This window comes from Contarinia nasturtii, unplaced genomic scaffold (assembly GCF_009176525.2).
Source record: "Contarinia nasturtii isolate CC-2019 unplaced genomic scaffold, AAFC_CNas_1.1 Cnas_scaffold_187, whole genome shotgun sequence".
NCBI classification, from domain to species: Eukaryota; Metazoa; Arthropoda; class Insecta; order Diptera; family Cecidomyiidae; genus Contarinia; species Contarinia nasturtii.
The window spans coordinates 3,298,744-3,313,484 of NW_022197544.1; the positions used below are offsets into that span (position 1 = coordinate 3,298,744).

General features: G+C 31.5%; 3 protein-coding genes across 3 annotated transcripts; 2 read left to right on the top strand and 1 right to left on the bottom strand.

Annotated features, from left to right (window-relative positions):
- Positions 1-728: 728 nt before the first annotated feature.
- Positions 729-1,509, top strand: LOC116352593. The gene is made up of 2 exons (XM_031785312.1): positions 729-828; positions 946-1,509. The coding sequence occupies exons 1-2, from the start codon at positions 787-789 to the stop codon at positions 1,315-1,317; spliced, it is 414 nt and encodes a 137-aa protein (XP_031641172.1). The 5' UTR covers positions 729-786; the 3' UTR covers positions 1,318-1,509.
- Positions 1,510-5,245: 3,736 nt separating this feature from the next.
- Positions 5,246-7,122, top strand: LOC116352221 (glyoxylate reductase/hydroxypyruvate reductase-like). The gene is made up of 7 exons (XM_031784633.1): positions 5,246-5,635; positions 5,744-6,102; positions 6,210-6,338; positions 6,403-6,567; positions 6,653-6,720; positions 6,798-6,855; positions 6,919-7,122. The coding sequence occupies exons 1-7, from the start codon at positions 5,559-5,561 to the stop codon at positions 7,035-7,037; spliced, it is 975 nt and encodes a 324-aa protein (XP_031640493.1). The 5' UTR covers positions 5,246-5,558; the 3' UTR covers positions 7,038-7,122.
- On the bottom strand, positions 7,120-8,471 carry LOC116352222. Its single transcript, XM_031784635.1, has 4 exons — positions 8,024-8,471; positions 7,759-7,805; positions 7,450-7,660; positions 7,120-7,375 (listed from the first exon to the last, which is right to left on the bottom strand). Exons 1-4 carry the CDS (start codon positions 8,160-8,162, stop codon positions 7,194-7,196), a joined length of 579 nt encoding a protein of 192 aa, XP_031640495.1. The 5' UTR covers positions 8,163-8,471; the 3' UTR covers positions 7,120-7,193.
- Between the last annotated feature and the right edge of the window lie 6,270 nt (positions 8,472-14,741).

Here is a 14,741-nt window from a genome sequence, read left to right on the forward strand (position 1 = left end):
GGACTTGGGAATAAATGTGAATTTGATTGATTTTATCCATAGGACTTCGATATAAATGTGAATTTAATTGATTTTATCCATAGGACTTCGATATTCGGAATTTATTTACCTCAGGAGGAACTTATTTATTTATTTATAGCAAAACGGAATTTTTTCGTTTTTTGGAGATCATTCTTTTGACGAATATCCCTAGCATATCGAAAGAATTTTTCGCGAAAAACCCTAGCAATTTAAAAAAATTTCTTCCATCTATAACGTTGATTAGCAACAAAAAAAATGTCTTCACTTTCTTGTGAAAAATCCCTAGCAAATCACACTCTCCCGATAAAATTGAGAGAAGAAAATCCAAAGAGATTAAATTTAAAAATGAAATTATGAAATATACGAAAAATTAGTAGGAAAGTTGCTAAATAATAAAGAATAATAAAAATGCGTATGTTATTTATAGATTATGGCGGTGCTGATTCTTCTTCTTCAGATGTCGTATTCAAAATTAAATGCGTAACGCAATAATTGTTTATGTGAGATAATTTACTATTCTTACTTTTGAACATTTGAAAAATTGAAAGAAATGTGTAAATATGAATAATATTTCAAATAATACATTTTTATGAATATACCACATTCTAGGAATGTTTTGTACAACTGTTTTACAGCACGCAAAATATTGAATAGTTAAGTATTTTTTGTCGATTGCACAAAAATTGTATATAAAAGGCAACCAACAGTTCAAGAATATACAGTATTTTCGTGGTGTTTAGTCGTTTAACACTAAATAAAAATAAAATGAATTTTGTTGGGGTTTTGTTCTGTGTCATTGCTTTAACTGTAATTTTCTTATTTATTACTTGTTTTTATTGTTATTTTTTCGATTATAAAAATCATTATTCTAGTACTGCTTCGGCCCTTGTTTTACCATTTTCGTTTTTTATTTTTATAATATAGCTAATCGATTTGGGTGAAGCTGCAAATCCAACAGAAGCGGAGAAAGTTGCAAGTGCAATAACTAACATTAATGACTTGTTGGGACGAATGGAGACACGTGGTCTTGAACCTATTTTAGCAGCGATCCAAAATGGCATGAATGATGTAAATCTAAGTGAAAAGAGATCTTCTGAAGTCGAAAAATTGTTCAATAAGCTCAGTAAGGTGAATAAAGAATTCCAATCATATGCTGAGAAGATTTCAATCAAAAGACAAAAGCATGCGACTAGAGTCGTTCCCCTTGGAATCAATCCTGACAACACTGAGTACGAAGGCACTTTGAAAAAAGTAAAGAAATTACTCGAGAAATCTGTAATATCTTTGAATATATGAAATTCCAAATAAAAAGCACAATTTTGATGGAAACCTTATAACTTGTTTATACATAAGATTATATGAATTAATAATTGATTTTTTGTATTAAAGCAAGTCGATTATCTTTTTGCTCATCCTTAACATATTAAACTCAAACATGAAATTGTATTCTTTAATTGATGAATAAAAATCTTTGTTCTATCATGTGAATTTATTAAAATATTTATTTTTTATATTTCCATTCAATTCGAAGATTCAATATTTAAACAACGTCAAAACTCTACTACCAACGTATCCGAAAAGCAATCGATGTTGATCAAACTGTACAAAAGAATAAATAAAACTGAACAATTCATCCGCTTGGTTTATTTCTATTTATTTTTCGAAGATGAGTCGATTAAATTGTCTCACTTTTATAGCGAATACGAGTGAACTACGAATGTTTTTAACAGATGTTAATTACGTTTAAATGATAGCATCATCTTTTCAAAATTATTTCATTAAAATTTCATTCTTTTTCTTTTCTTCAATACATTTTCGGTACATTTTGAATAATAATTTTCCACTGTAATTTTCCATAAAAATGATCAATGTTTTGTATTTTTTCAATAAATATTTAAGAAACCGTGATGCCATAGATGCCATGGATCGTTACCAAATAAGCTACATTTCATCTTGGGGAGGTAGCTATAAACCAACTGCCAAACAATATGAACTCATTAAAGGACCGATTAAAATATGTCACTCAGATCACACTGTCAATGTGTGATGTGTCAAAGAGTATTTTCTTCACAAGCAGTACGACCAAATTAAATTGTTGACTAAAAAAGAGAACTGTTCGAAAACATTTTTTGTCACAAGATAAAAAACACCGTCAAAAATGTTGTCTATTGAGTTATATTGAGTAGCATATGGATTTAATATTCTCTTGGATTTGTTCGACTGGTTGCTGTTGTTCGTTGAAGGATGATGCGCACTTGCGCCTACACCCTACGAAATATTATTTATTGCCTCGTTGGCCATAATTTCTACAATTAGCAACGAAATCGGGATCACGTCTTTATTTCTCCAAAAGATTACGAATCATACCATTGACAGCACCACGATCATCCGTGCGGATATCAAAATGGATCATAATATAATCAATATCTTGACGCTGTCGGCCGTACAGCTGGTATCGCTGTATAAATGCTTCTACTTGTTCTCTCCCAATGTTTCTGAGAGCCAATCGTCGTAAGAGGACCTTGATTTATATCCATTTCGCTTTACTAATATACCTTTTACACTTGAAGACCTTTAAACCTTTTACGAAAATTTGTAATTGTAACTTAACTCGAAATAAAACTATGAGAAAATCGCCCTACAGAGTATTGCTGATGATTCGATAGACTAATCAATTTAAAACAGGATTCTACGATGATTCAAAGATCAAAAAGTAATTATTGAAGAACAAAAAAAAACAATTATTGAAATAATGTAGCATCTTATTCAAATGTTTTCTTTCGAATAATTCAAATGTGTTATTTGGGCCATTATAGATTCGACGTTATGATACTGTCGAGCGTAAACTATTTGCGTTCCTCGTGCATCAATAAGCAAAATATTTGCAATTATTGTTATTTTCAAGCATAAGTAATTGAAATGAATGATGATTGTGAAGGGATATTTAACAGGAAAGGATATTATTACTATAACGCTGCCTACTGCACTTAAAAATGAAAAATGGGAGCTCACTTAAGTTGCGCTTTTCTATTTTCATCAGTACTACGAATGTAGACATTTTCCGGCAAATAACTAGTTCCAATGAGATGTTGATATCTTGTACGCATATATTCTCCAAAATTAGATAAATGATCTTTCCCAATTAAAAATCAATCGTCCTTCAATCGATTCGATTCCAATATCATCAGTTTAAACTCCATAGAGCTAGCGATAGTAGATTTCATCCCCAAATGGATCATTTGGACAATCACTATATCAATAATAATAGAAGATAAACAAAGATCAATTATCCAATGTGATGACATTTTCTTGAAAATATTGTTGCTTGAATTAATTCAAATTGGATACAATAATAATGTGTTTGTCGGCACAAATTGAGATAACAAACAAAGATGTTCATTGTATTTATCATTCTAATGGTTTTCGTTTTCTCTTTTCTGGTTAAAATATATATCAAATGGTGAAATAAGATTTTCTAATATTATTTGATTACTTGTTCATGAAACCGATTCCAAGGTAACTCAAGATTGTGTGCGATAAATACAAAATAAATAGTTGTGTGACTTACAAATAGTAATTTATAAATACAATTGTGTGACTTACAAATAGTAATTTATCGACGAAAATAAGAAAACAATTGTCATACACACTATTTGTGAATAGTTATTTTAATATAGAGTCAGTAATCAAAATGGAATTTTTCTTCCAAGTACTTTCAATAACAGCAATTTTGATAATGATATGAACAAGAAAATTATATTCATTTATTTTTGGTTAATTTTAATGAAGTTTGTAATAAAAAACTCATTTTGAGATGATTTTGTTATGCAGATTGATGGATCTACAGCAAAAGAAAGCGAAATGTCGATCACCTCTTACAAATACTTAATCGATGATTCCATTTGGGAGCGCGCAGCGAACTTCTTTTCAAATGATTTCGAGTCAATAAATAATATCAAAGATTCTTTGGTTTCATGCGTACAAAAGAAATGGCTTGATGATTTAGCAGAACTTACGAAGAAAAATGTAATTTTATTATATTCGGCGAATATACCAGTTTGCAGCATTAATTGGACAGTCGCTAATTTTACCTCATTTGATTCGGTCATTCAAGAAAAAGTGTCAAATATTAATTCATTCATTTCTATACTAACTATTCCCATAGATGAACAATATTTAAATTTAAATTTTAAGTATTCTGATTTTTTGAAAAATTCAAACAAAACGGGGAATTTACTACGTAAACAAATTCAAAAATTAGAAGGATTAATTAAACCAATTAAAAACGTTGTTATCACATCAGCAGCAATAACCGAAGATAAAGGCGAAAGATTCAGAGACATTGGAATGGAAAAATTTACAGAAACCACCGACAATATTGTTGAGCATTTATACAAATTCCATAATATGGCAGAGTCTAAGAAAAACTATGAAAATATCGAGCAGTATTTGAGTACACAGTTGGATATTTGTATTGAAATAATATCCAAAGAAAATAATATCATTGATTATATAAATGTAATGAAATATAATTTGGAGCAGGCACTTGTTGTTCAGAAAAATCTACCTACAAAAATACAAGAAGTTTTTCTCCAAAATGAAAATGTAAAGTAATAATACGTGCCATTTTGTGTACTGTTGCCACATCCATATCTAAAATATGATACCGTTTATACTATAAATATCGAGTATCAAAACAATTGAAGCGTTCAGCTTTCGTATACGCTATGAGACTTGAATATAATACTATATTTCGTTTAAGCTAAATCAAGCAAGCTCAAGTTATGTAAGCTTATGTGTTGAATTGGTTTCATCAATAGATAGCGTAACAATACGCATTTTGTGTGATGTTGATAAAAAGTAAGCAAACTATTCAGACTCAGAAATTTGTATTGAAGGTTATGATAGAGGCACACGCCACAATCACGATCTTGACAAAAAAAAATTTTCCTTTTTTATCATTACCATTTCGTGTCAATAAATTTTCCAAAATGAATCAGTATTAACTTCATAATCGACAAGCTTATAATCATATCTATTAAATCATGTACTATAACCAAGTTTTGGGCTCATAACCTAGGGGGCAGACACGTGGAATAGAATTGGACTTTTGGTGTAAATGGAATAGCAAAAATTGTTTCACTTCAAATCCATTTGACATTTCTTTTGACGTTTCTTTTGACGTTTATTGATGGATTAGTGGAATAGTGCGGAATAGCAGAATTAACATTTTTGACGGAAACAGTGCATGGAATATAAAAAATATTTTCGATTTCACATTTGTGTTTTTGGATTAGTGGAATAGCTGGATTAGGAATTAATATAGTGGATTCAGAATATATTCTTTGGTGTCTCCCCCCTAGTTAATAACATTTCTCATTCATAGATAAATTTTCAGAGATAAATTATAATCTTTGTTTGCGGTTTGTTTATTACAAATGATAAAAACATTTCAACTGATAGTCCATGCATCAATAAAAGTGAACTGATTCCACGTTCATCATTTCATTTGAGTTCGTTTTACAATAAGCACAATTATGTCAGTACGTCGTCCAAAAGTTTTAGTAACGCATTCAAAAACTCCCGAAGCTGGTGTTCGACTCTTGCGTGAAAAGTGAGTTATTGAAATTCGTCAAAGTTTTTTTTTTTCTTCATCAAAACGAAATAAATATGTAAAAATGTGAATTAATTGAATTTTTCTTCATTTTTGTCGTATAACAAGATGTGAGGTGATTATTTGTGAAGAATTGCCGGAACCATCGCGAGAAGAGATATTAACCAAATCTCAGGGTTGTGACGGTATTTTATGGGCAACGCATGAGGCATTGAATGCTGAAGCATTGGATCGTGCCGGACCCCAGTTGAAGGTGGTTTCTACCAAATCTGCTGGAATTGACTACGTTGATGTGGCCGAAGTGAAACGACGTGGCATTCCATTAGGTTACACTCCGAATGTATTGAGTGATGCTGTTGCTGATTTGGCCATTGGTTTGATGGTCTCGGCTGCTCGACGCTTCCATGAAGGTTATTTAAAAATCATTAACAACCAATGGGAATCGAGCGACCCACAATGGATGCTTGGTAAGTTTGATTATATATCGAATTCTGGAATAATTGAACTATATCATGAAGTATCTGATCTAAAAGGTTAAAAATTGATTTGAATTACTCTTGAAAAATATAAACAGGACGAGATATTAAAGGTGCCACCGTTGGAATTGTTGGTTTGGGTGGTATTGGACAAAAGATTGTGAATCGTTTGAAAGGCTTCAACGTTGGCACTGTTTTATACACTGGACATCGTGAAAAAGATGAAGGTACACAAAACCATATTTACTAAAATATTTTCAAGAAAATGTTATAATTTGAATTATTATGCAGGCAAACAATTGGGTGCTTCATTTGTAACATTCGATGAACTTTTGACTCGATCTGATTTTGTTTTCGCTGCCTGCCCATTGACTAGTGAAACTAAAAATATGTTTGACAAAATGGCATTTGGTAAAATGAAACCGACTTCGGTGTTTGTTAATGTTTCGCGCGGAGGTCAGTCTTGTTTTTTCATTATTATTATTATTTTTTTGCGCAGAAAAATGTTTTTTTTTTTTTTTAATTTTTCTATCCAAATTAGGACTGGTTGTTCAAGATGATTTAATTGAAGCGTTGAAAAATGGCACAATATTTTCGGCTGGTCTTGATGTAAGTGTAAATTATATTTTTTAAATTTTCATTAAATACAAAACTCATATCATTTTATTTTTTAATTTGCAAATCAGGTTATGACACCAGAACCATTAGATCCCAATCATCCACTTACTAAACTGCCCAATTGCGGTAAGTATAATCTTGAGACCTGTTTCGCTTTTGTGTGTTGACAGTGTAATTTAATCATTTCAGTATTGGTTCCACACTTGGGATCAGCAACATGTAACACCAGAGACGATATGGCCATTGTGGCTGCGCAAAATGTTTTGAATGGCATTGAAGGAAAATCACTTATTTACTCCGCTTACTAAAGCATCTTTTTTTCGAACATTTTGAAATTGAATTGTTCATTTGAAGTTCAACAATTATAGAACAATAAAACTATTTTAAAAGTAATTTTTTTGTTGCCTTTTACAATATTTTATTTATGAATAAAACTTGTTTGTTGATAATTTTATATTGTCACATTACGAACTTATTTTTTCAATGTGAGATTTTTCAGTTTGGTCGTTTTTCTCATTTGCTACAAAACTATAGATGTTGTCGGTATAAAAAATGTGCTTGTTAGTTGAGCCGGTGTCAGAAGATGTTTCGTTTTCCTTCGATTTGTATAAAATCTTCATGGCAGATAATAGTCCCCATTCCAGTGCTGCGGTTTATTTAGAAAGAATAATATTTGGTTTTTGGATTATTTTCGCATCTCAAAACTTATATAAATTATACCTGCAACTGCTGTACAAATGATCCATCCATAATTTAGCAATTCTAGAGACGAATCATCAAAGTGTATCATTTTTTTGTCAAAAGACTCACCAATTACATTGAAAATATTGTAAATGACAATATAAACCCCACAGAAAACCGATGCACAGATAACAAGCGACAGTTTGAACGATGTCCAAACGATGTTCACCCACATGAATCCTAACTTATTCTGTTTGAATTATAAGAAAATGATTTTTGTTTTCATCAAAATATTAAATTTTATTTAAAAAAAAAAAAACTCATCCTTGAAGCTATAAGTATACTTACGCTGAGTAAACCATAAATCCAAGGAAAACTCAAAAACATATTCAGAACTAGACATCAAACAAAATCAAAATATGTTATTCATGTCGAAGAAGTTTGTTAATAAAATAATAATAATTCATTTGAAAAATATCGGAAATTCGTCCAATTTTAATAATTTGAACGATAAACTTCTAAGTTCAATTTATTTTGTATTGATATCAAAAATCTGTCCACAAGAAATTGTTCGTCATAAAGCGGTTTAATAAAAAGTGTTAAATTTACTTACGAAAAATGACGCAGATCACAACCGGTGCACATATATATTTAAGGAATAATGCCGACGTAATTAATTGAAAATATCCAATGATTAAACCGCCAGTATTTAAATTGAGACCGCACTGAACGAAATTGGCTGGTGCATCCATATTCCACAATCTGAATCGGATAATAAAACGATCTTATATTCTCGAGCACAACGAAATTGCTTGCTACATCAGAACTGTTTGCTATTTAAATATAAATTTCGCAATCAAATTCGATGAGATTGACCTTCGAGAGTGAAAATTATCGGCGACATCTATTTGAATCGATTTTGTTTTATTCATTATTCCAATTTTAGAATGAGATATGGTTTATTTAATTCCGTTTAATTTATCGGAACTAAAAGAATGTAAATGCGTATACAATTCTTATCAATTTTCTATATTATTCGATCGAGAAATGTTCTCACTATCATTTGTGATATTTTTATTTTATTTTCACATTTGTATTTTTCTTATTTTGCATATATAAATCAGGTCATATATTGATCGTACGTGTACACAAACGTTCGACTCTTAAAATATCGCTGATGCGCGATTTCGTATTTAATCAATTGGGATTAATGTTATTTTGTTCTATTAAAATTGAAAGTTGTCATCTTGAACTTGATTTCATACATTCTTTTATTCAAATTAAAGCTGAACAATGAGCAATTATATAATAATAATTCTGTATTGGAGTTGACCGCATAAACGCCGAAGTCAAACATTCAATTCACCGTGTACGAGTGTGAATTCCTCATTATAAAATATTCACGTCAAAAACATCAATCTATTTTTTGTTCTTCTTTATCATTTGAAATTAAAAAAAAAGATTGATCCGTAATTGAAAAGCCATTTTTTTCTTAAATATTACTTTCAATTTCAATGATATATCAACCATTTTCTATCATCAATTCCAAATTATTTCAGACGGGGAGTTTTTGATTGATTCAGTTCTTTTGTCGCTCAATAAAGTTGAACAAAAAAAAATCGATATTTTGGTCGAAATGTTAACAAATAATTACAGAAACCACAGCTCAAAAAGAGATGCTCAAAGGGATTCAATTATGTGAATGGCCTATGACATGAAATAAACGTAAAATTTGATATGTTTAAGTATATATTGTTACGATTGCGATGTAAAAAGTAAGTCATCATTTAAATCATTGAAATACGGATGGTTGACCAAAGTTGTTGTGACATTGATTTGAGTGGAATAACATCAATAGCGTGGTAGATAAAATTGATGAAGAACAAAGGCTGCTGGGTCGAGGATCGAAGTGATTAGCTCAACGAAAAACTATTTATCATGCTTGAATAATATCACAAACAAGTCTTTCGTATATTTTGCGCCGTTTCTCTTTTTTCCTTTGTTGTATATTCTATTCAATGAAATTCATATAGTAAATGTCGATTGACACAAAAAGAAAAAAAAAGAGAAAATCGAGAAAGAAATGAAATCATTTTTATTTTTCATTCCTTCTGTAAACGGGCACACGTATTCTCTTTCTCTTTTGCTCCTTCTTCAAAGGTACTTTACATTATCAAATGGAAACAAAACCGTTTGCCAGCGTCACGGCGCGCACACATTCACCGAGACCAGAGATCACAATAATGGATTTTATTCAAAACGTACACAGAATTTAATTGGGCAAAAACGGTTATGAGAAATGACGGAAATAATTAAAATCGATGTATTTCTTACAAAGAAAACGACGAGCGACACTGAACAACTGAAAAGAGCGAAATGTCTGCCGGAGAGACTGATTTAGAGAGCGAGGGCGCACTGGCACAACACAATGACTACAAAAAAAAAACCAACACGAAAGAAAAAGGCACAGTTTATTTTATACATTTTCATTTCTAGTTTTATGATAGAGTTTCTTTCAATTTGCTCGGTTTTCATATGAAAGAAAAGGACGCATAAAGTAAATGTAAGAACAATTTTTCACGTGGAACATTTTTTTATGTTCATCGAACAACATATATGCATGAATTATAATGAAATGCGCAGATTTGGTTCAACTAGGCTTTTTTGCAATTTTTAATTTAATTTTTGCCAATTTTTAATGATAAGACGTTTTTATGGCATTAGATATATTCAGGAAAATAAGGTTTGTCAATAAATGTGAATTAAATAAAATTATCTCAATATTTGGACGAACATATGTCGGAAAACCCTCAAATAGATCCCAAAAGTAGTTGGTTTTAGTTATTTTTTAATTTAATAAAATCCATTTGAACACTCAATTAAACAAGCATCAAACAAACATGATTTAATTTAAAGCCTAGTAATTACAGTGCCTTAAAACCATTGAAGAGGCTCATGAACATGAAATAAGCAGCCAAATAAAAATAAACAATCTCTTTTTTTCACTCTCTTTCTCTATTTGTTACAATAGAGTCATTTATTTGGCATGGTGCAAACTCTGCCAATTATCACGTGCCTATTGAAATTGATGCAGCTGGGGTGAAGAGAGAAAGAGTGCGCACGAGAGAGAGAAGGATCCGATTCGTTGTTCAATTGAAAAATGCAACAACACACTCACAGCAGTCAAAAGCCATAACGCCGAAGAAATAAATAATAAACATAAAAGGCAATGCCACAACGAAATGTCTAGCATGAACGAACCGAGAATGAAAAAAAAAAGTTTAAGTGAGCCACGTGTCGGTTGATAGTTGATTTTAATAGTATTGTTTGGTGCAAGTTGGCGAAAGAAAAAGATTGAACCGAATGGAGGAAGGGAGGGAGAGCGCACGTATTGTGTCAAGAAAATTGTGTACGCACACACGAAAAAGGGGGCAAGGACAACGTTTCCATTTAGATATATGTATGATAAGAACAAACTGTTTGCCGGAGTGCATAATTTGAAATTGTTGTTGTTTTGAAATGATGTTTAATTTTTTTGTGTTTGACAATTGCAAATGCAAATTTACGCTCAACGTCTCCCTGGCCATCCACCCATAACGTACGAAGAAAAAAGCACCAAAACAACAAGATGAAGAATAGTAAATACACCGGTACATTTGTATCGGTTTTCTTGGCAATCCAACAAACATTTGGATCGGTCGTAGCTGACAAATTCATTCGCTCGCTCTCGTTTAGTTTACAAGGTTCGTCCAATGCAACATTCATGACGCACAAAACTAAAAACTCATTTTTCATTTCCTTTCTCGACTGACACTGACGACGTCGCCGGCATTCAAAACATTCAATTTTCAGCACTCTTTTTACGCACTTCGATACCAAAACACCCCCCCAAACAAATATAACACACTTAATCTATGAAATGTTATGCTAATTTTTTATATTTTAATTCGAAACGTTCATAATTCACAACTTATTCTACATAAATGCTTTTGGAATGTGTTTGCAAATGATTTTTACAAGTACAAGATCATAATCTATGTTAATTATTACAAACTCGTTTACATTTTACAGAAGCATTCAGCTTGTTCGAACAAGCAACAGAACTTCTTGCTTGATATGTTGATTAAAACAAATGATTAATTGGCATAGCGGCATGAATGTGATTTGGAAAATTAATTAGAAAACTGTCAACGGGATTGGGAAACATGCGAAAATAAGAATGTTTATCATTGACATTCGTAGATATGGTGACTAACACTAAAATGCTTTTTTACCCATGGGAAAATGTCTAGACTAATTCATTTGGGACCAAAATGGTCAATTTTTGACAATTTTAACCACATATTATCTCAAATTAGCCAAAGTTAAAAATTCTATAGAAATTTTCCTAGTCAGCCAGCCAGCCAGATCTCTTAACCCGAGTATGCGTAATTTGGAAATTGAAAGATTGTTTTTAAACGTTAATAATAATTTCAAGCCAATTCAGTCTATGTTTAAACCAATAATTTATTTGAATAAATTACCGACGTTGCGAATAATTGAGTTATTCTTTTAAATTTTGATTTTTTTGTTTTGATCATTATCTTAATTTAAAGATAACATATCCACAATAATCGGATTAATAATAATATTTTTGAAAAAAAAGTTTCAATTTTTAACAAACTTTGATGGAAAAATCAAAAGTAATCAGTGTAAAATGTTATGCAGAAGATGGTAAAATGGTTGAATTACATTTTTAGATCCACGCATTATTTTCCAAATTTAAAATCTGTATAAAATGTTACTTGATTACTTGTAAATTTGCCACCTGAGTTTGCTGAGAGAAAAAATCATTTTATTGAAGAAAATGGGAGTCTCATCTCATAATTCGATATCAAAAACAATTAAGTTAAAAATTCTAAAATGATCCTGAAAACAAGAGTTACCAATTGCTTTTGCGATTTACATAAATTATTTCTATCTTAACATGTTGAAGGTTTCAAGGCATAATTAATCTTTTTTTTTATTGGCAAGAATCATTAATTTTTGCGCCAAATTTTCTCAGCACATGTAAAATGGAAAAAATTTACAGTGAATTTTTTAAATTACGATAAAACAAATGTTCTTTTTCATCTATTCAAGTTTGCTAAAGTAAAAGAGCCAGCTAATGCATTGTTATCGTTAAATGAAAGGATCTTTCATTATGCACATTATTCATGAGTTAAGTTGTTTTTTTTTATTCACAACGTGTGCACGTTCTCCAAGTGCACAATCATATTTGAATCCATATAAATCATATAGTCAGTTCTTGCTTCTCTAAAATTCTTTTTGTTCCTCTGCCAACATTTTTCTTTTTTCTGTGGTTTAGTTAAGACTCCATTTTATTTGCACGCACATCATTTATAGAATAACACCTACACACAATGAAAGATACAATACACGCACACGCATCATCCACGGAATTTGCGATTGAAAATCCCTTCGCATAACACCTACTTCTTTGTACCTCCTTTTGATTATATGTTGCACAGCCCATCATTTTCTTTGTGAAAAGTGTTGAAAATCTTTCGGTTTTCATGTCGTCGTCGTCACACACACACACACACACACACACAAACACACGGGCTGGATGCTGTAGAGGAAAATTTATTCGACAAATACCAAGATAAATCATATAAGATTTGACTGTTGCGCGCAAAAGGGGATATAACAATGTGTCTGTATGTAAGATGAATATCCTTCCTTGTTCTGTCACTATAGCTCGCACATTGCGAAAAAAATTTGTTGATTCGCCGAAATCGAAACGAAACTAAAGCGTCAGCAAATAAATATATATATTTGATTTCAATGAAGAATATGCACTCACTTGAATCACACTCGCTCATTGTTTTCCTCTCTATCTCATTTACCTTTTGCCTAAAAATTGTGTGAAGACAGCCGTAAAATAATCCATACGTCTTTGTTAGAATTTTTCAGTTCATAAGCAAACCGAGTTATTTATGGTGGGTCGAAAATTGAAACATAACACGATGATTTCTGTCTTTTTCTTCATTTTCTATTTCTTCCTTTCGTTGCTCGTGCAACGATTTCAGTTTACACACATTAAATCCAAGAGATAGAAAGAGCGTCATCTCAATTGTATCTGCGTGTGTGTAGAACGCGAACGATACACGCTTGTATATGTGTGTGAGTTTGTGTATTGTGCATGCGTTTTTGGGATTGTCAAAATTGAAACCACGCCTCAAATCGTCGCATCAATTCAACCACTAACAGATTGTGTATGTGCTCATTCCTCACATGGATTGGATACCATCCTTTTTATATTATTGTCTATTTACTATCGTCACATTCTCCCTATCTCTTACTCTTTCTTTACTTTTACAAAATTTACACATTGATACCGGATTTTTGTTTTCAAACCAAATACTTAATAATTAATAATTACAGTGCCACTTTTCAAAATTTACGCACATTTTCTGCACAACAAAAAAAAATCTATTCAAATCGAATTGACAATATTCTAAAGACTAATCCACCGTTTAAAAACTATTTGCTACTTGTCATGTTATTTATATCTGACTCGACACGAATCAGTTATGCTTATTTTGTTTGTTGTGAACGTCTATACATAAAATGTCGAACGAAAAAAAAGAAGAACGGCAATGTAGTGGGCGAATGAATATCAAAATTGTCGCTAGCACATTTTCTCGCTCACTCTCGCCCGCATGAAAATGGCAGTATCTACCCCATTTCGTAACAATTGCGCGCACACACAACCACACATTTCGACTTGTATGGTGGATGAAGAGACACAATAGCAAATTTTTCACCAATACCGTGTGTCGTCGTCGTCGCAGCAATACTATATCATACACACACCACATAGAGATATGATACTGGTAAGCTCCCATTTGGCCAAATACATAGAGTCCTCTGATCGTTACTAAACATTTTACATTCATTTCGGTGTGAATTGTTTCATTTTGTATCTGATGCTCTTTTCGTTCGACGTTTTGTTTTTGTTGCTATTCCACACTTTGCACATTTCTGGCAACTTTGATTTTTTGCAAACACGAACACGCAGAATTGTGTGAATGTGCGTGCTTTCATTTACTAACAAACGACAAAATAAAAAAAAGGAGAGCGAGATAGCAAGTAACAGGGAAGAAGTTATAAACGTTTGTGTGTGTGTGCACGAGCGTATGTACTTTTGTGTACAATAATCATTGTACATCGTGTAATGCATCGTTTTACACAAACATATTCATCGACAAAATCATATATTTATCTGGTCTCTATCCGTTTAAATGACCGAAATTATTCCGTTGTTTGCATTTAATTTATACATACAC